This window comes from Lethenteron reissneri, chromosome 10, assembly GCF_015708825.2.
Source record: "Lethenteron reissneri isolate LAM-NWPU_2019-01 chromosome 10, ASM1570882v1, whole genome shotgun sequence".
Taxonomy (NCBI): domain Eukaryota; kingdom Metazoa; phylum Chordata; class Hyperoartia; order Petromyzontiformes; family Petromyzontidae; genus Lethenteron; species Lethenteron reissneri.
In genome coordinates this window covers 2,972,757-2,992,734 of record NC_083788.1, presented here as the reverse complement: position 1 = coordinate 2,992,734, position 19,978 = coordinate 2,972,757, and the positions used below count along the sequence as shown (strand labels likewise).

Below are 19,978 nucleotides of genomic sequence, written 5' to 3'. Positions count from 1 at the left end.
GCTCATCGCGCGGTTGCCTTGGCGACCACCCGCGGAGCCAGACGGAGGAGAGAGAGCGAAGCAATGAAAATAACACGACTGCAGCACGCGGTGCGTGTGTGTGTGTGCACACGTGTGTGTGTGTACACGTGTGTGTGTGTACACGTGAGTGTGTGTGTGTACACGTGTGTGTACACGTGTGTGTGTGTGTGTACACGTGAGTGTGTGTGTACACGTGTGTGTACATCCGAGGCTGTGTACACGTGTGTGTGTGTACACGTGTGTGTGTACACGTGTGTGTATGTACACGTGAGTGTGTGTGTACACGTGTGTGTACATCCGAGGCTGTGTACACGTGTGTGTGTGTGTACACGTGTGTGTGTGTACACGTGTGTGTATATACACCCAGGGATGTGTACACGTGTGTGTACATCCGAGGCTGTGTACACGTGTGTGTGTGTACACGTGTGTGTGTGTACACGTGTGTGTGTGTACACGTGTGTGTATATACACCCAGGGATGTGTACACGTGTGTGTACATCCGAGGCTGTGTACACGTGTGTGTGTGTACACGTGTGTGTGTACACGTGTGTGTGTATACACCCAGGAATGTGTACACGTGTGTGTACATCCGAGGCTGTGTACACGTGTGTGTGTACACGTGTGTGTGTGTACACGTGTGTGTATACACCCAGGGATGTGTACACGTGTGTGTACATCCGAGGCTGTGTACACGTGTGTGTGTGTACACGTGTGTGTGTGTGTACACGTGTGTGTATATACACCCAGGGATGTGTACACGTGTGTGTACATCCGAGGCTGTGTACACGTGTGTGTGTGTACACGTGTGTGTGTGTGTGTACACGTGTGTGTGTATACACCCAGGAATGTGTACACGTGTGTGTACATCCGAGGCTGTGTACACGTGTGTGTACACGTGTGTGTGTGTACACGTGTGTGTGTATACACCCAGGGATGTGTACACGTGTGTGTACATCCGAGGCTGTGTACACGTGTGTGTGTACACGTGAGTGTGTGTGTACACGTGTGTGTATACACCCAGGAATGTGTGCACGTGTGTGTGTGTACACGTGAATGTGTGTGTACACAGTGTGTGTGTGTGTGTATATACACCCAGGAATGTATACACGTGTGTGTACATCCGAGGCTGTGTACACGTGTGTGTGTACACGTGAGTGTGTACACGTGTGTGTGTATATGTAGACCGGGGATGTATACACGTATGTATGTGTGTGTACATCCGAGGGTGTGTACACGTGTGTGTGTATACACCTAGGGATGTGTACACGTGTGTGTACATCCGAGCCTGTGTACACGTGTGTGTGTGTAAACGTGAGTGTGTGTGTGTGTACGCGCGGGTGTGTGTGTGTGCACATGCGGGTACACACAGATTGGTGTACACCCAGCTATGTGTACCATCTCATACGCACACGTACAAACGTGAAGATCACCCCTATAGCGTTAACAGACTGTCGGGGCAAGTGCTGTTAGCGAGCAGCACCTATGACGGCCGGCACGGCACACGAGGGGGTGGGTGGCCAGCACCACGCCCGGCCGCCTTTGTCTCCCCAGTGGTGATGTACACACTCCTACACACACACACACACACCTGTAATGACATACACACCGTGAACATTCACCTGTGTTCTTAGGTTTTTTTCGGTAAAGTCACGTAGGTAAAATATTTAAATTTAAATTAATAAAAGTAAAATAAAATGAAAATCACGACGTTTCGGAGGCAACACAAGCTTCCGTCTTCAGGTGAAGCTTGTGTTGCCTCCGAAACGTCGTGATTTTTATTTTATTTTTTATTTTACTTTTATTAATTTTCATTTTAAATTTTTTTACCTACGTGACTTTACCGAAAAAAACCTAAGAATATGAATCCTTGCAGTCACGAAAGCTTCAAATCTAGAATTCACCTGTGTACACACGTGCACACCCCACCCCCTTTGTACACCGAGTTCCCCCGTTCCTACCCCGTGGAGCCACTGGTCACGACTCGCACTCCGCTCCAGTGACTGCGCGATCCGGGCCGGGTGATGCGTCCAGCCCTCAACACGATCACCCTTACCATCATCATCATCACTGTCATCATATCAGCAGTATTGCTGCCATCATCATCAACGCATCGTTATCGCAATCATCATAGCAGTAACATCACAACCTTCAACACATCATCGCTATCATCATCATCATTATATCAGCAGCATCACTGCGATCATCAACGCAGCATTGGCACTGCGACTACCATCATCATCAACAGAGCATCATCACGATCATCATATCAGCAGTATTGCTACCATCATCATCAACGCATCTTCATCACAATCATCATAGCAGTAACATCACAACCTTCAACACATCATCGCTATCATCATCATTATATCAGCAGCATCACTGCCATCATCAACGCAGCATTGGCACTGCGACTACCATCATCATCAACAGAGCATCATCACGATCATCATATCGGCAGTATTGCTACCATCATCATCAACGCATCGTTATCGCAATCATCATAGCAGTAACATCACAACCTTCAACACATCATCGCTATCATCATCATCATTATATCAGCAGCATCACTGCCATCATCAACGCAGCATTGGCACTGCGACTACCATCATCATCAACAGAGCATCATCACGATCATCATATCAGCAGTATTGCTACCATCATCATCAACGCATCTTCATCACAATCATCATAGCAGTAACATCACAACCTTCAACACATCATCGCTATCATCATCATTATATCAGCAGCATCACTGCCATCATCAACGCAGCATTGGCACTGCGACTACCATCATCATCAACAGAGCATCATCACGATCATCATATCAGCAGTATTGCTACCATCATCATCAACGCATCTTCATCACAATCATCATAGCAGTAACATCACAACCTTCAACACATCATCGCTATCATCATCATTATATCAGCAGCATCACTGCCATCATCAACGCAGCATTGGCACTGCGACTACCATCATCATCGACAGAGCATCATCACGATCATCATATCAGCAGCTTCAGTACCATCCTCATCATAAACGTATCGTCATCACAATCATCATAACAGTAACATTATCATCATCATCACTACCATCAACACAGCATTGTCACTGCTACTACCATCATCATCATCAACAGAGCATCATCACGATCATCATATCAGCAGTATTGCTACCATCATCATCAACGCATCGTTATCACAATCATCATAGCAGTAACATCACAACCTTCAACACATCATCGCTATCATCATCATTATATCAGCAGCATCACTGCCATCATCAACGCAGCATTGGCACTGCGACTACCATCATCATCAACAGAGCATCATCACGATCATCATATCAGCAGTATTGCTACCATCATCATCAACGCATCGTTATCGCAATCATCATAGCAGTAACATCACAACCTTCAACACATCATCGCTATCATCATCATCATTATATCAGCAGCATCACTGCCATCATCAACGCAGCATTGGCACTGCGACTACCATAATCATCAACAGAGCATCATCACGATCATCATATCAGCAGTATTGCTACCATCATCATCAACGCATCTTCATCACAATCATCATAGCAGTAACATCACAACCTTCAACACATCATCGCTATCATCATCATTATATCAGCAGCATCACTGCCATCATCAACGCAGCATTGGCACTGCGACTACCATCATCATCAACAGAGCATCATCACGATCATCATATCAGCAGTATTGCTACCATCATCATCAACGCATCTTCATCACAATCATCATAGCAGTAACATCACAACCTTCAACACATCATCGCTATCATCATCATTATATCAGCAGCATCACTGCCATCATCAACGCAGCATTGGCACTGCGACTACCATCATCATCGACAGAGCATCATCACGATCATCATATCAGCAGCTTCAGTACCATCCTCATCATAAACGTATCGTCATCACAATCATCATAACAGTAACATTATCATCATCATCACTACCATCAACACAGCATTGTCACTGCTACTACCATCATCATCATCGACAGAGCATCATCACGATCATCGTATTAGCAGCATCACTCCCATTAGTCATCAATACGGAATAATCACAAACATAGCACTATCACTACCCTCATCAACACATACACCAGTGTCATATCAGCAGAATCATAATTACTAATATAGCTGCAATATACTGGTAGGAACCTCCTGGTTACACCAGCCCACAGGGGATTATTGTGTCCGTCGTGCAGGGAGGGCTGGGTGGGAGGGAGGGGCTGGGTGGGGAGGGGAGGATGGGGAGGGGCTGGGTGGGGAGGGTGGGGCTTGAGGGGCTGGGTGGGGAGGGTGGGGAGGGGCTGGGTTGGAGGGGTGGGACTGGGTGGGGGGTGGGAGGGGTGGGGCTGGGTGGGGAGGGGCTGCTCACCCCGTGGTACCCTTATAAAACTCAACTTTTAACCTACTCACGCCGGCTTGTGCCCGCCCTCATAGTCAGGCATATTTGCGGAATACACCACGCCGCCGTTGACCCTGGCCATTGACCGAGTAACCCAACGTTCCTACCAGCTCCTTCCGCAGGAATGTGTTGCCAGCAGCATCACGATCATCAACAAGGCGTCATAATGACTATGATCATAGCGGCAACGCACCATCAACACCATTATCACCATTATCATCATCACGACTACCACCACCACCATCATCACCACCAATTACAGCATAATCGATTCTGTGAATCATCACAATGTATAAGTATGATTGACTGCAGTGTTACTAAGTTGTGTTATTGATTAACCCTTCCGTTTCGGTCACCCGTGGCTTCCTCCTCACCCCCATCACCAGCTCTGTGCTTGAAAAAAAAAAGGGCGACGTTTCGGGCAATAGCCCAAAAAGATCGGAGTGTTTTTTGTTGTTGCCAAGATGGTACTTATGTTGAACTTTTATTCGCACTGTACGTAGCCAACCGTGCTAATCGTAGATGCGGGGTAAGGGGCCGTCCATAAATGACGTCACGCACCTTGGGGGGGGGGGTCAGACATTTGTGACGATGTGTGACGAGGGGGGGGGGGGTTGAGAAATGTGACGTAACATCAAAATGCGCAACTTTAAATAAATATAGACAACACGTTTTACTTAATTAGACTTTTTTTTATAAATGTTTTCTCCTACAACATCAGAGTGCAGCGCCACATTAAAAACACACTACAATGACAATAGTTTAAAGCGATTTGAAGCATTTTTATTTTTGGGGGGGGGCAGAGCTTTGTGACGTCATATTTGAGGGGGGGTCTGACTTTTTGTGACGCCGTGTGACGAGGGGGGGGGGGTCAAAAATCGTCCAAAATCGCGTGACGTCATTTATGGACGGTCCCTAAGGACAACAAACTCAACACAAAAAGCAGTTCTAACGCACCGCATCGATGCGAAATTAGCATCGACGCGGTGCTAATCACCCGTTCACAACCCTGAGCCGGTGGTGGAAATTCCACATTCCCATGGCAACATCATCACTACCATCGTTTTAACACGGCTCCATCACAATCATTGCAGCATCACTACCATTGCCAACACTTACACCATTAGCATAGCAGCAGCATCACTGTCATAGCAATTTAGCAGCAGCATCACTTCCATCATCACGGTATCATCACCCTCATCATAGCAGCAGCATCATCACTGCCATCATCATCATCAACCGTGTGCTCTGTGTATCAGCGGAGTGGCTCTACTCGGCCTCAAATGAGTCCCCGGTGGCGCTGTGTAAACATCGCTACTCGAGAGACAAAGGCGGCCGGGGGTGGTGCTGGCCACCCCATTCCCTCGTGTGCCGTTCCGGCCTTCATAGGTGCTCGCTAACAGCACTTGCCCCGACAGTCTGGTACGGCTATACGGGAGATCTTTGTCTCTGTGGTGCTCGCTAACAGCACTTGCCCCAACAGTCTGTTACGGCTATACGGGAGATCTTTGTCTCTGTGGTGCTCGCTAACAGCACTTGCCCCAACAGTCTGTTACGGCTATACGGGAGATCTTTGTCTCTGTGGTGCTCGCTAACAGCACTTTCCCCAACAGTCTGTTACGGCTATACGGGAGATCTTTGTCTCTGTGGTGCTCGCTAACAGCACTTGCCCCAACAGTCTGTTACGGCTATACGGGGGTCTTTGGTTTTTTTCTAATTCTCGGGGGGGGGGGGAGAGGGGGGGCAGAAAGGTAGAGGAGGGTAAGAGAGGTGGGGGGGGGTAGAAAGGTAGGAGGGGGGCAAAGAGGTGGGGGGATAGAGAGTTGGCGGGATAAAAAGGTGGGGGGGGGGAAACAGAGGGGTGGGGGGGGGGGGTAGAAAGGTGGTGGGGAGGGTAGAGAGGTGGGGGGGGGGGTAAAATGCTGGGTGGGGAGAATAGAAAGGGGGGGGGTAGAGAGGTGGGGGGGGGGTAGAGAGGTGGAGGGTAGAAAAGTGGGGGGGGGGGGGTAGAGAGGTGGGGGGGGGGGGCTAAATCCGCTGGCGCCTTCCAACAATAACAAAAAAGAAACACTCCGTCTAATTCTCTGGCCGCAACTCAATGTCTCACTCGACTACCGATCGGCAACTTCACAGCCAGCAATTGCCAAAACCATTCTAATAATACGCGAACGGTGCCATTTTATTGGTGATTGTGCATATTTTTGGAACACGCTGGGGCTTATTTGTGGAATGTCTTAATTTGGCGGACGCAACACGCAGGCATCGAACGCTCCATCACCGTCATCCCTCCCAGCTCAGGTGGCTCCACAGTGACATTTTGCGAGCCTATCACCCTTTTTTAAATTCTTTATATTAATTTCGCTTGCTTGCTTGCTTGCGTGCTTGCTTGCTTGCTTACGACCGTGCAAATATTTCGGTCTTGTTTTAACCCACTTCCCGTGATCCAATCGAGCTGACATTTTGCACACAGACTCGTTGTGCGTGACAATTAATTTTCGTGAAAAATTTTTTCCTAAATTTTACACTGTTTAGGGAAAAATAAATAAATATTTCATTACCAATTGCTTAATGCTGGCAGACAATCATCTGACCCATAGGTGGCAGCCATCTAAAGCCAGAGGACGAGAGGACTCTAGCCGCCACGCATATAAAGATTTAATAGTGAAAAACTTTGTTTTTACGGGTTAATTTTTTCCTTATTGGTTCTTTCGGTAAAGTCACGTAGAAGGGAAATAATAAAATAATAAAAATAAAACATAATAAAATAATTCTCACGACGTTTCGGCCACAACGCAAGCAGCCGTCCTCAGGTGAAGACCAGGTCTGTCGGGGAGACAGCGTCTGAATGAAACACCACCACGCTTGGAGCGTCTATTTAAGATGGGTTGGAAGGGTTGAAGGGCGCCTTGACAAAAGAATTTGCATATCAAGAGGAATTTCAGTTAAAGATAAGTGTGATTTGTAGAGTGTCTTGTCTAAGTGATCTAGTTCGGTGCGCGTAAGTCTGATTTTCTCTGAGATAAGAGCTAAGCTAGTTCTAGACCAGGGGTCGGGAACCTTTTTGACTGGGAGAGCCATAAAAGCCAAATATTTCTAAATATATTGCATTGAGAGCCATATAGTATTTTTAACGTATAATAAATTAAATATGTATTACTTTTAATGCGACTTCTGGTGCTGCATGGTTTTGCTGATGGCCTTGTAGTCTGGTTCGTACGTGGTGAGGTTGAGCTTCATGCAGGCGTTGAGGCCCCGTGACCCGTGAAATCTATCTTCAAAACTAATTTCTGTTTACTTTAAAATGACACGGTATTATTCAGCAAAGTATTTTAAAATCAGTTCCAAACTGATTTTTGTATTTTTTTTCAACTCAAAATTGTCTGGGAGCCATATGCCGTCACCAGAAGAGCCATATATGGCTCGCGAGCCATAGGTTCCCGACCGCTGTTCTAGACAGAATTCGTTTAGCATTAGAAGAAGTTACAGCAGCAGAGGTTAGTGTAAATGCGATTGGTATTACCTTAGAACCTGTCACCCTTATCGAGAAAGGCGAACGAATTTTGTCTCTCTCCATTCCTGTCCTAATCGGTTGACATACTATCTCAATCATCGCCATCACTCGTCATCATGAGTAATGGCAGAAATCGTTGTCTATCCACTGCTGGATGTGGGCCTCCCCCGCGTCGTCTGTGCCATCACTCACGGTCAAATACCTATCCTTAGGTTTTTTTTCCGTAAAGTCACGTAGGTAAAAAATTAAAATTAATAAAAGTAAAATGAAATAAAAAAATCACGACGTTTCGGAGGCAACACAAGCTTCCGTCTTCAGGTGGAACCGTCCCAGCACGATAGCTGTATCAAGTGAGAGAAATTCCAAGAACACAGTATTTGTATATACTGGTTGAGGGTGGGAGGAGCCAAGGTAGGCCGCATCATCTCTACGTAACAAAAAGGCTCAGTCCCTTTAACACGCACCTTTACATCATCCGCACCTAGTTTACACAACAAAGGCCCATTCTTAACAGCGTGCTTCAGCCGCACCGAACCTCACTAATGACGGAGGGCAGGGGAGCGACGCTCACAACAACGAGCGGAGCGCCGGGCGAATAAAACACAGAAAGTTTACATAGTGGGGAGCACATCTGCCAGTTATCTCAGTCAGAATCAGAATATTTATACTGGCGAATTCCGATGAGCAAAAACGCTATTTTGTCACAGATGTCCAGTAGGAGCGGGTAACAATGTTACAAAAAACAGTAGAAAAAGATGATAGTCGTGCAACGTACAAGAAAGATAAACAAATCACCCAAACTCTTTGGTTCTTTCGGTAAAGTAACGTAAGTATAAATAAAATGAAAAGGTTGGTGCGGCTGAAGCTTATCATAATAATAAAAAAAACTCCTATCCAGGGGCCTACCCTGGCTCCTCCCCCCTCAACCAGTATATATACAAGGTCGGGTCTCTTGGAATTTCTCTTTTACTTGATACAGCAAGCGTGCTGTGACGGTTCCACCTGAAGACGGAAGCTTGTGTTGCCTCCGAAACGTCGTGATTTTAATTTTACTTTTATTAATTTTTATTTAATTTTAATTTTTTTACCTACGTGACTTTACCGAATCCTTGCAGTCACGAAAGCTTCAAATCTAGAACTGCTGAATTCAGACACCGCCTCGTTATACGAATGCACGCACGTCGCATTGTGCGCGCAGCTCGGATGCGATTACTCGTGATGTCGCGCCTTTGTTTGCTGCCGTTCGGTTTGTTAATGACCAACGGAGACAAACCAAAGCGGACAGACTTCGTGCGACCCTCTGAATGAAATCGCGATTTGGAATCGAGTCACATTTGTCCGATTGTGTATAACGCAGCACGGAATAACAAACGCGGCGTGCCCGCTGCGTTACTCGGGGGAAAGTAAATATTTTGGGACTAACGTTTTCGACAAACGACATGAAGGAGGGGGATCTGAAATGTTGTACTAATGTTTATGTAAAGGAGAGCCGACGCAAGGTTGCAGGGGGTTCGTCTTTTAATTATTTTCTCCCATCCACACCTGTCCCCAGCCGTCCCAATCTCGTTCCCACCAAAGGCCCCCTCTTCCCGCCCGTTCTCCCCTAATATCCCCTCGATCACCCCTCCCACTAACCCTCCTATTGGTGGGAATCATTCCCCTGACACCCCTACAGATAAATACGTGTTCGTTTATGTTGTTGTTGTTGCAGCGCAGTGATAATCATTTTCATGGCGGGAATGTTCAGTTTAAACGAGTGCTTGTTTGTCAACGCAGTCCCATTCATGTTTTTATTGCACTCAAAATAAAACAGCTAGTATGGTAATTTGGTTTTATCTTATGCTCTGAATTCGGGCCGTTGTCCGAAACGTTGTTTATGATATATTTAATAAACTTCCCCCCCCCCCCTTTTAAGTTTGTGTTATAGACGAATGTGTCGTTCGAGTTTGAGTTTATTTGATCCTTGACATAAAGCTTTCGTGACTGCAGGAATTCATATTTTTTGGGTCTTTCGGTAAAGTCACGAAGATAGGTTCAAAGAAAATGACAAAAGAAAACAAGAAAACTACAACGTTTCGATCGCAACACAAGCGTTCGTCATCAGTACTTTATCGAAAGACCCAAAGAATACTTATTTGATCCGTTACACGAATGATCTCGTTTTCATGTATGTACGTGTAAGGATATTATCCTTGTGTAATGACAATAGAGCCTGCTGCGGTGTGGAGGGACCAGCGGCCATGGGAGGTAATGACAGGGGAATCAGTTGTGAGTGCGAAGCGACTGGTGGCCACGGTAGGTAATGACAGGGGTATCAGTTGTGAGTGCGAAGGGACTGGTGGTCACGGGAGGTAATGACAGGTGAGTCAGTTGTGAGTGCGACGGGACTGGTGGCCACGGGAGGTAATGACAGGGGAGTCAGGTGTGAGTGCGAAGGACTGGTGGCCACGGGAGGTAATGACAGGGGAGTCAGTTGTGAGTGCGACGGGACTGGTGGCCACGGGAGGTAATGACAGGGAAGTCAGTTGTGAGTGCGAAGGGACTGGTGGCCACGGGAGGTAATGACAAGTGAGTCAGTTGTGAGTGCGATGGGACTGGTGGCCACGGGAGGTAATGACAGGGGAGTCAGTTGTGAGTGCAAAGGGACTGGTGGCTACGGGAGGTAATGACAGGGGAGCCAGCTGTGAGTGCGAAGGGACTGGTGGCCATGGGAGGTAATGACAGGGGTATCAGTTGTGAGTGCGAAGGGACTTGTGGCCACGGGAGGTAATGACAAGGGAGTCAGTTGTGAGTGTGAAGGGACTGGTGGCCACGGGAGGTAATGACAAGTGAGTCAGTTGTGAGTGCGATGGGACTGGTGGCCACGGGATGTAATGACAGGGGCATAAGTTGTGAGTGCGAAGGGACTCACACACGGAGATCCAGTGGTGCGTGAGCACAGCATCAACAATCACAAAGACAAGTATAACCCGTAAAAAACAAAGTTTTTCACTATAAATCCTTTATATGCGTGGTGGCTAGAGTCCTCTCGTCCTCTGGCTTGAGATGGCTGCCACCTATGGGTTAGATGATTGCATGGCACCATTAAGCAATTGGTAATTAAATATATTTTTGTCCTAAAAAGTGTAAAATTTAGGAAAAAAAATTTCACGAACATTAATTGTCACGCACAACGAGTCTGTGTCGAAAGTGTCAGCTCGATTGGATCACGGGAAGTGGGTTAAAAAACGACCGAAAGATTTGCACGGTCGTAAGCGATCAAGCAAGCAAGCGTGCAAGTGAACTTAATATAAAGGATTTAAAAAAAACAATATATTGTAGAGAACGAGACAAGGGTACTTAGGGAATATTGCACAACTAACAAACGAGGTGTTTGACGGTCCAAAAGGAAACACGCGCGAGCCAAAACCAGTGTAAATGTAATGCTCCCACATGTTTTTCACTGTCTTTTTTCTGTGTGCGTGTGTTTATGTCACTGTTAGATTAGCACGGCCGGCTACGTACGGTGCGAAAGAAGTTCGAAATATTATTATAACATGCATTTTGAGGTGCTGCTATAAAATTCCACATGATAAGCCGCTAAGTTGAGCTATCATTTGTTGACAGGTCGCTTCTGAAAAATAAGCTAATAGCTCAGTGGGCTTTACCTGGTAATAAAAAAAGTTTAGTTTTATTTGTATGTATATTTAAGTGATTTGTTTACCTTTCCTGTACTTTGCACTCCAATTTTATAATGTATCATTTATTGTAGCAAAGTTTTGACCTGCCCCCTACTGGACTTCTGTGGAAAAAAATTTCCTCCTCGAGTATTCTTAAATATTCAGATGTTGTGTTTGGTGGGGGCCATCAGTCTACGTTCCGTTCGCTGCGTGCTGCGACTTCTTTCACCACAGCCGCACTTGACATCTGTGACAAAGAACTTCAAATCTCATCTGATTTCCTCCTGCAGTCTAAATAAATATCCCCATTCTGAGTCCTTACGTAAGATGGCCGCGGCGCCCAACACTCTTAACCGATGACCCCCTCCCCCATCTCCCGTACCCTCACGTAAGATGGCCGCGGCGCCCAACACAACCAGTGACCCCCCAACTCCCGTACCCTCACGTAAGATGGCCGCGGCATCCAACACTTCACCGGTGACCTCCCCCCAACTCCCGTACCCTCACGTAAGATGGCCGCGGCGCCCAACAACCGGTGATCCCCCCACATCGCTCGTACCCTCACGTAAGATGGCCGCGGCACCCAACACTTAGCCGTTAACCCCCCCCCCCCCATATCTCCCGTACCCTCACGTAAGATGGCCGCGGCGCCCAACAACCGGTGATCCCCCCTCATCGCTCGTACCCTCACGTAAGATGGCCGCGGCGCCCAACACTCTTAACCGGTGACCCCCTCCCCCATCTCCCGTACCCTCACGTAAGATGGCCGCGGCGCCCAACACAACCGGTGACCCCCCCCCCCCCACATCGCTCGTAACCCTCACGTAAGATGGCCGCTGGCGCCCAACATTTAACCGTTAACCCCCCCCCCCCCCTATCTCCCGTACCCTCACGTAAGATGGCCGCGGCGCCCAACACTTAACCGTTAACACCCCATATCTCCCGTACCCTCACGTAAGATGGCCGCCGCCTGTCTACGTTACGCGATGATGTCACGGGACCCCTCGACTGCCCCGCCTCCTCCCCACCCCTCCCCCCCACCCCCCTTCGCGCTATAAAAGCCGCCGCGTCACGTGACGCCGTCCCTTTCCCAAGCACCCCCGCGCGCAGCAGCAGCAGCAGCACGAGGAGGAGCAAGACGCGTGCCCGGCTCACCGCTGTTCGTCGCTTCAGAGAGTTCAACTCATTGTCTGTGGGACGAATACGTCGGCCGGCGGTCACGATGGTGAGCGTCTCTCGCCTCGTTACCGGCACTCGCTCGCGAATTGTTTGGTGTATCATGCGGTGCAAGTTGACGTGGTGGTGGATTTTAACGACTGGGTCCGCCATTGCGGCCTGTGCGATGCGAGCCCCTTTGGGCAGCAGGCATTGTAAGAGACGCACTTTCTCCCCGCGTTTTTAAATAAAAACAATATATAAAGGATACGTTGGCCCGTGGTGGTTGCGAGCTGCGTTTGGCTATGAGGATAAATCGTAGATATGACTTTTTTACGGTGATTCACCTATACGCTATTCTGAGCCAAACGCACCCAGCTACAGCGCACGTGTGTGTGCAGCGATTGCAATATCCATCAGCCTCTTGCGCGGTCGATAAAGTAGGGTGTGGGATCAACAGGGAGACCTAAGTTTTGGGTCTAGGATGTGACTTGGAATACTTTCTCGCGTGACAACTTTGTGTTTATATATGTTTTGTGCTTTTTTTTACTTTTACGTTCGGGAAGTTTTCATCTTCTTTGTCATCGCTATATGTATTTGGTCCCTGTGTACAATTATTGTAGTGGTTTTTAACCTGTGGTGTGCGAGATGCCCTTTATGGGGGTGCGAGAAATTCCCGCATTTTGTTTTCGAAGGTAAATCGTTGAAACGCAAATTAAGTATGGGCACTAATTCTAGATTTGAAGCTTTCGTGACTGCAAGGATTCATATTCTTAGGTTTTTTTCGGTAAAGTCACGTAGGTTAAACATTATAATTAATAAAAGTAAAATAAGATAAAAATCACGACGTTTCGGAGGCAACACAAGTCTCCGTCATCAGGTGGGACCGTCACAGCCAGATTTGCTGCATCAAGATTTTTTATTTTATTTTACTTTTATTAATTTTAATGTTTTACCTACGTGACTTTACCGAAAAAACCTAAGAATATAAGTATGGGCACGTTAAGTTACAACTTTGTTTCATCAAACCTATGTGTTTGTTAACGTACATTTTTTACGATTTAGAATCAAAGGTGTGCAAGGCTGTAGCAGTCAAGGTTAAGAACCACTGAATTATTGTAAAGCCTTGTGGGATGCAATTAACATTAATTAAAATATTAAATTATTCAAATGCAATTACATATGATTGACGTCATGCACAGAAGCGAGTGGTTTACTGGATTGTATTTTTAGTTTACTTAACCGACTAATCGCCCCAAATTTGCCCCTCGACATGAAGAATATATATAATTTATACATCCCATCAGCAACACAGTCATCCGGGAATGCATAATTTAAGCAGCTTCGGATTAATGCGAGCAAACTGGGCCTGTTTTTGACGTTCGTCATCGCATCAGCAGTTAGGCTTACTTGAACCAATTCTGGAGTACTGCCAGATGTCCATAGGCAAGGGCCGTCTTGCTGTACATGTATGTTACGTGTTGGATATACAGTAGTGTGTAACCCGTGTGTGTGTGTGTGTGACTCCGCCAGGCATACAAAGACGCAGGCAAGGCTCCCGTGGACTCGGAGGTGTCCATCCATCGCATCCGCATCACCCTCACCAGCCGCAATGTCAAGTCTCTGGAGAAGGGTGAGTGGCCGCTGATTCTTGAATCCATCTGTGAGGGGCGTTGAGTGTGGATATGAAGCCAAACGCGCCCGCTAATGGAATTCATGGCCAAACATCTCCATGTAGTGTGACCCTCTTGTTTTTTTTGCTGGTGGCTAGCCTGTCCTATAAATCGTGTGACATGATACTCTATACTCACGACTCACCTAAAGCCACTCACCAGTTAACGCAATGTTTTGTTGCTTCCCAATTGACACAACATCAGAGCGCTGGTAACTTTAGTAAACGTAACATTAAAGGTAGCATCAAGCCAGAATCTACAGTGCTCAAGCAAGTGTCTTTAGAACGGGTAGTTTTGACAGGTATCTATAAAAATGATATCTTTATTACAGGTATTTCTAACAATGGTAACATTTGAGCAGGGGATCGTTAATATCACAAGGTGTTGTTAACACGGTCAGCGGAGTTGATGCGGTAATAGCGAGCGGCGTTTGGCGATGAGGACAAACCACAGCTATGATTCACAGTGATTCACCTATACGCTATTCTGAGCCAAACACCTCCCACCGCTCGTGTTTGCCGACTTATCATCCCTCCGCGGCCGATAAAATGGTTACCGCTTTGTGGGAAGCCAATCAACGAAATGTTGATTAATCTATTACATTTCGATTTAAAGCTTTCGTGACTGCAGGGATTCATCTTCTTGGTTCTTTCGGTAAAGTCACGTAGAAGGGAAATAATAAAGTAATAAATAAAACATAATAAAATAATTCTCATGACGTTTCGGCCACAGCGCAAGCAGCCGTCCTCAGACGCTGTCTTTCCGACAGACCTGTTCTTCACCTGAGGACAGCTGCTTGCGTTGTGGCCGAATCGTCGTGAGAAGAATTTTATTACGACTCGTGATAATTATTTGCCAAAACATGGTACGTGGTGCCACGGTGGTTAACATGCCGCACGATGAATCCAGTGACCTGTGGTTGATTTCCTGCCACGGCTAACATCGGTGACGAGTGATGGCTGAACCGGTAACCCACCCGCCCCCCCCCCCACCAGCATTCACTAAACCACACTGACATTAACGTGCTGAAGTTGAAGTATGGTAAAATACTCTTAGTTTTTTCGGTAAAGTCGCGTGGGTAAAAATGTAAAATTAATAAAATAAAATATAAATCACGACGTTTCGGAGGCAACACAAGCTTCCGTCTTCAGGTGGAACCGTCACAGCACGATAGCTGTGTCAAGTGAGAAAATTCCAAGAAAACAGTCCTTGTATATATACTGGTTGAGGGTGGGAGGAGCCAAGGTAGGCCCTGAATATTATTTTTGTGAGGTCCGGTGCGGCTGAAGCACGCTGTTAGGAATGAGCCTTTGTTGTGTAAACTAGGTGCGGATGATGTAAAGGTGCGTGTAAAAGGGAAATAACTCGCACGGTCTGCCAGGTGTGTGGGGGGAGTCTCTGTTCCAGTGGTGGAGTGACAAAAGGGCTGTACATGTACAATGTTAACTTGCGCAGGTGCAGAGGAGGTGTGTGCAGTCACTTGATTGGCAATAACTGCGTTTGCTGTCTTAATCATTTCCCTCCCCGGGGCGTCTCTCCGTTGGGCAGTCTGCGCCGACCTCATCCGTGGCGCCAAGGACAAGAATCTTCGCGTGAAGGGACCGGTCCGCATGCCCACCAAGGTGGGGGCTCCTGCACCAGTTGCTCGCTGCTTTCTTCTTGCTTTATTTATCATCACTATGAGACCTCAGTAGTAGGTTTTTACCCTTTTAAACTGGTACAAAACTGACACCTTTGTTCAAGGCATCATGTTTGCAATAACCACAACACAAGTAGTCAAAAAGCAAACAAAAAGAAGCAACTCTGATAATGATAATAATATGCACTGTCCTTGAAGTTGATTGGTCCACACCCGAGACGGCTTTCTTTAGAGCCTAGTCCCCATTGGTGTTGGACCAGATGACACCAGAAGGCGTACAACTCAAACACAGTGCAATATCAGAGTATTGAGAGCTCGGGGTAAGCATTTACACTGAGATCTCTTTTACCTCCTTTACCAGTGGCAAACTATAGTAATATGTTTTTACCCTTTCAACTGGTACAAAAACTGACACCTTTATACAAGGCATCATGTTTGCAATAACTACAACACAAGCAGTCAAAATGCAAACAAAAAGAAACAACTCTGATGATGATAACAGGACAGCGCATATCATTATCATCATCAGAGTTGTTTCTTTTTGTTTGCATTTTGACTGCTTGTGTTGTGTGTATTGCAAACATGATGCCTTGTATTAAGGTGTCAGTTTTTGTACCAGTTGAAAGGGTAAAAACTATTACTACTTTATTTATCATCGTTCCATGTTTTTTTTTTCCCAGGCAAGATAGTCGATCTTTGCAGTTTTGGTTGCACAACTTCTCTGCGTCTGCTCTCTAAGACTATGTCTGGGTATCTAGGACAAGTGCAAGATTTCGTTTCACTGTGCAGAAACTATGCAAAAAAAACTTTGGATCAGATTGATCTGACAATCGGGAACACATCCCTCCCGTGAAAGACGGCGATGGTTTTGGGGAGGTCTCCATTCGGCGCTGGGATAGTTTCACGGCTGGTGACAATGACGACAGGCGACGGTGGTGATCTCGCTGCTTTGTGCAGGTGCTGCGCATCACAACGCGCAAGACCCCGTGCGGTGAGGGCTCCAAGACGTGGGATCGCTTCCAGATGCGCATCCACAAGCGGCTCATCGACCTGCACAGCCCCTCCGAGATCGTCAAGCAGATCACCTCCATCAGCATCGAGCCAGGCGTCGAGGTGGAGGTCACCATCGCCGACGCTTAGGCTCTCGCCCGATGACTCGCTCACTCGCCCGATCGCTCACCCACCCGTTTGATTGCTCGCTCGTGTAAGCGCGTGCTTGTGTGTTTGATTACGTAAAGGAACACTCAGGTGGGCCTGCGTGACCAGGTACTCGCACATTGTGTACACCGTACCCACACTGAGTAAGCATAGCGCGCGCGTGCACACAACAGTGTACACGTTGTACGCTAACGCGGGATGGTGTTGCGTCGGGCAGTGAGTGCAGCGGAAACCGAGTGCCATCGAGCAGTGGAGAACCGATGCCACGTGCATTTGTTAAAGAATTTGAAAAATAAAAATGAAAAATTTAGAAGTGCCTTGTTTGCTTGTTGGCTGATGGTGTTTGGTGTGTTTTTCTTCATCCTGATCTTGTAAAGCATACATTTGTGAAAAAGCCAGTTAGCTGAAACGCCAGGCTCTTGCTGACGTGAAAACTTGTTTTATTGTTTTTTCTTGAAATAAGTTAGGACTTTAACTTACACCATTGGAACCTCATTTGCCAGTAGCAAAATATGATAATTGGTTTTTTACTCTTTATCTGGCAACAAAACTGACACCTTTTTTACAAGGAGTCATGTTTGCATTGACCACAATACCTGCAGTCGGAATGCAAACAAAAAACAACTCTAATGTAGGCACTGTCCTTGAAGTTGATTGGTCCACACCCGAGACAGCTTTCCTTTAGAGCCTAGTCTCAATTTCAAGGATAGTGCATACATTATCAGAGTTATGTTTTTTGCTTGCATTCCGACTGCAGGTATTGTGGTCAATGCAAACATGACTCCTTGTAAAAAAGGTGTCGGTTTTGTTGCCAGATAAAAGGGTAAAAAACTAATTATCAGACTAACTTAATGGATGACTTGTATACCAATTAAACTAATAAATGCTCATGTCCCCTGGTGGACTGCTATGCTCTGTTGGCTGTCCAGCTGCTATGCACATGCCTCAACTCTCGGCGTGTGCAGTCAGATTATTTCGACTGGAAGAATCCAATAAGCTATTAAACTTTCACGGATGTCCGGTATGAGTGGGTCGGCAAGTTACGACATACTCTTGTGTGAAAACCTCAAAAGGTCCGAGGGACGAGTCAACCTCCAACCACGATGTGAACGCTCAACCTGCCGATGTGGCCCACTGTCTCTACCGCTGAGCCACCATGCTCGCCTCGTGGTGGAATATTGAGGTTACTTCTAGACTTCACTGCTATCAACGGAGCCAAACTATAACATCAAGAAAGACGACGGTAACGCCATATTCATAAAGCCAGAATAAGGCTATGTTAAGGGTTAAAACACTTGAGTCAGATTACATGCTTTATTTGGAACTGTGAAACCCGTCTCGGGCTTGGCTCGGAGCCATGCTGGAGCCAGCTCTCGAGTATGGGTCACAAGCATGCTCAATATTTCTAGATTTGAAGCTTTCGTGACTGCAAGGATTCATACTGTTAGGTTTTTTCGGTAAAGTCACGTAGGTAAAAAATAAAATTAAAAGTTAATAAAAGTAATAATGGAAATCAAATAATAAATCACGACGTTTTGGAGGCAACACAAGTCTCCGTCATCAGGTGGGACCGTCACAGCTAAAATTGATGCAGTAATTTTAGCTGTGACGGTCCCACCTGATGACGGAGACTTGTGTTGCCTCCGAAACGTGATTTTTTATTTTATTTCCATTATTACTTTTATTAACTTTTAATTTTATTTTTTACTTACGTGACTTTACCGAAAAAACCTAACGGTATGCTCAATATTCACATGAGTTGAGCCCAGAGCCAAGGATGAGCCGCTTACTCCTCTGCCGTCGAAAGCAACCGAGAGGGTGAGGGAGGAGCAAGCCGGAGCTAAGGCGTGACTCAAGAACACGGACGGCGCATTGACGTCACGTTCGTATCTTAGCGCTACAGCTCGGTTAGGGTCTCTCGCGGTTCTGCCCAAAGTTATCCGGGCCGAGGAATCACAGAGCCGCACAATGCGGACAAGCCGGCCTGCAATGAGCATCACCTGGTCATCGTGGTAAGGCGCCCACCTGCGCACCGCCCCTGCAATTACGGTTAGAGCTTTGGGGCTCGCCCAGGTGAGCCTCGGTGCGTGGCAGGTGCGGCCAGGGGAGGGCAGATCCTCACCTGACATACTCCAATGAAAATAGCTTTTACGAAAAATAAATATTAAGATGTTTCCAACGATCTGTGTTATAAATGTCATTTCTGTATGATTCCAATAAATTTTTCTATAGTAAAAAAATGTCACCAATGTAATCATTGGTGCAATGTCATCATTGGTAACAGGCACGAACGCGCTTGTTGCCGCGCTACATCCAGTGTCTCAAGGGTTGCGCAATCGCCTCCCGTCTCTCCCTGCATTTGCAGCGGAGCTCCGCATATTTAGCGATTTTGAGTATATATTTTTTTGGGAATCATACAGAAATTACATTTATAACACAGAGCAGTGGGAAAAAAATCTTCATTTTCATTTGATTTAATAATTTTTTACTTTTAGTAACAGCTATTTTGATTGGAGTTTGACAGCCGAGGCTCTGCCTCCCCTGACCGCACATCCCCACCCTCCCCACCCAGCCCCACCCTCCCCACCCAGCCACACCCAGCCCCACCCTCCCCACCCAGCCCCTCCCTCCCACCCCAACCCACCCTCCCCACCCAGCCCCACCCCCTCCCATTTTGTATGCACGACAGACGGACACAATAATCTTCTGTGGGCTGGTG

The 19,978-nt window shown here is 46.8% G+C and overlaps 1 protein-coding gene and 2 non-coding genes across 3 annotated transcripts; all 3 read left to right on the top strand.

Annotated features, from left to right (window-relative positions):
- Positions 1 to 12,701: 12,701 nt before the first annotated feature.
- LOC133340824 (small ribosomal subunit protein uS10) lies at positions 12,702 to 17,572 on the top strand. Its single transcript, XM_061549246.1, has 4 exons — positions 12,702 to 12,859; positions 14,323 to 14,422; positions 16,011 to 16,084; positions 17,059 to 17,572. The coding sequence occupies exons 1-4, from the start codon at positions 12,857 to 12,859 to the stop codon at positions 17,239 to 17,241; spliced, it is 360 nt and encodes a 119-aa protein (XP_061405230.1). The 5' UTR covers positions 12,702 to 12,856; the 3' UTR covers positions 17,242 to 17,572.
- On the top strand, positions 13,090 to 13,159 carry LOC133341049 (small nucleolar RNA U54). Its single transcript, XR_009754971.1, has one exon. It is a non-coding gene; the product is annotated as a small nucleolar RNA U54 (small nucleolar RNA).
- Positions 14,894 to 14,959, top strand: LOC133341047 (small nucleolar RNA U54). The gene has a single exon (XR_009754969.1). It is a non-coding gene; the product is annotated as a small nucleolar RNA U54 (small nucleolar RNA).
- Positions 17,573 to 19,978: the final 2,406 nt, after the last annotated feature.

Bases quoted from the DNA above. Each gene is read 5' to 3' on its own strand.
- LOC133340824 (XM_061549246.1), top strand. The intron at 14,423-16,010 runs GTGAGTGGCCGC...TCCGTTGGGCAG, and splicing joins TGTCAAGTCTCTGGAGAAGG to TCTGCGCCGACCTCATCCGT. The intron at 16,085-17,058 runs GTGGGGGCTCCT...TGCTTTGTGCAG, and splicing joins CGGTCCGCATGCCCACCAAG to GTGCTGCGCATCACAACGCG.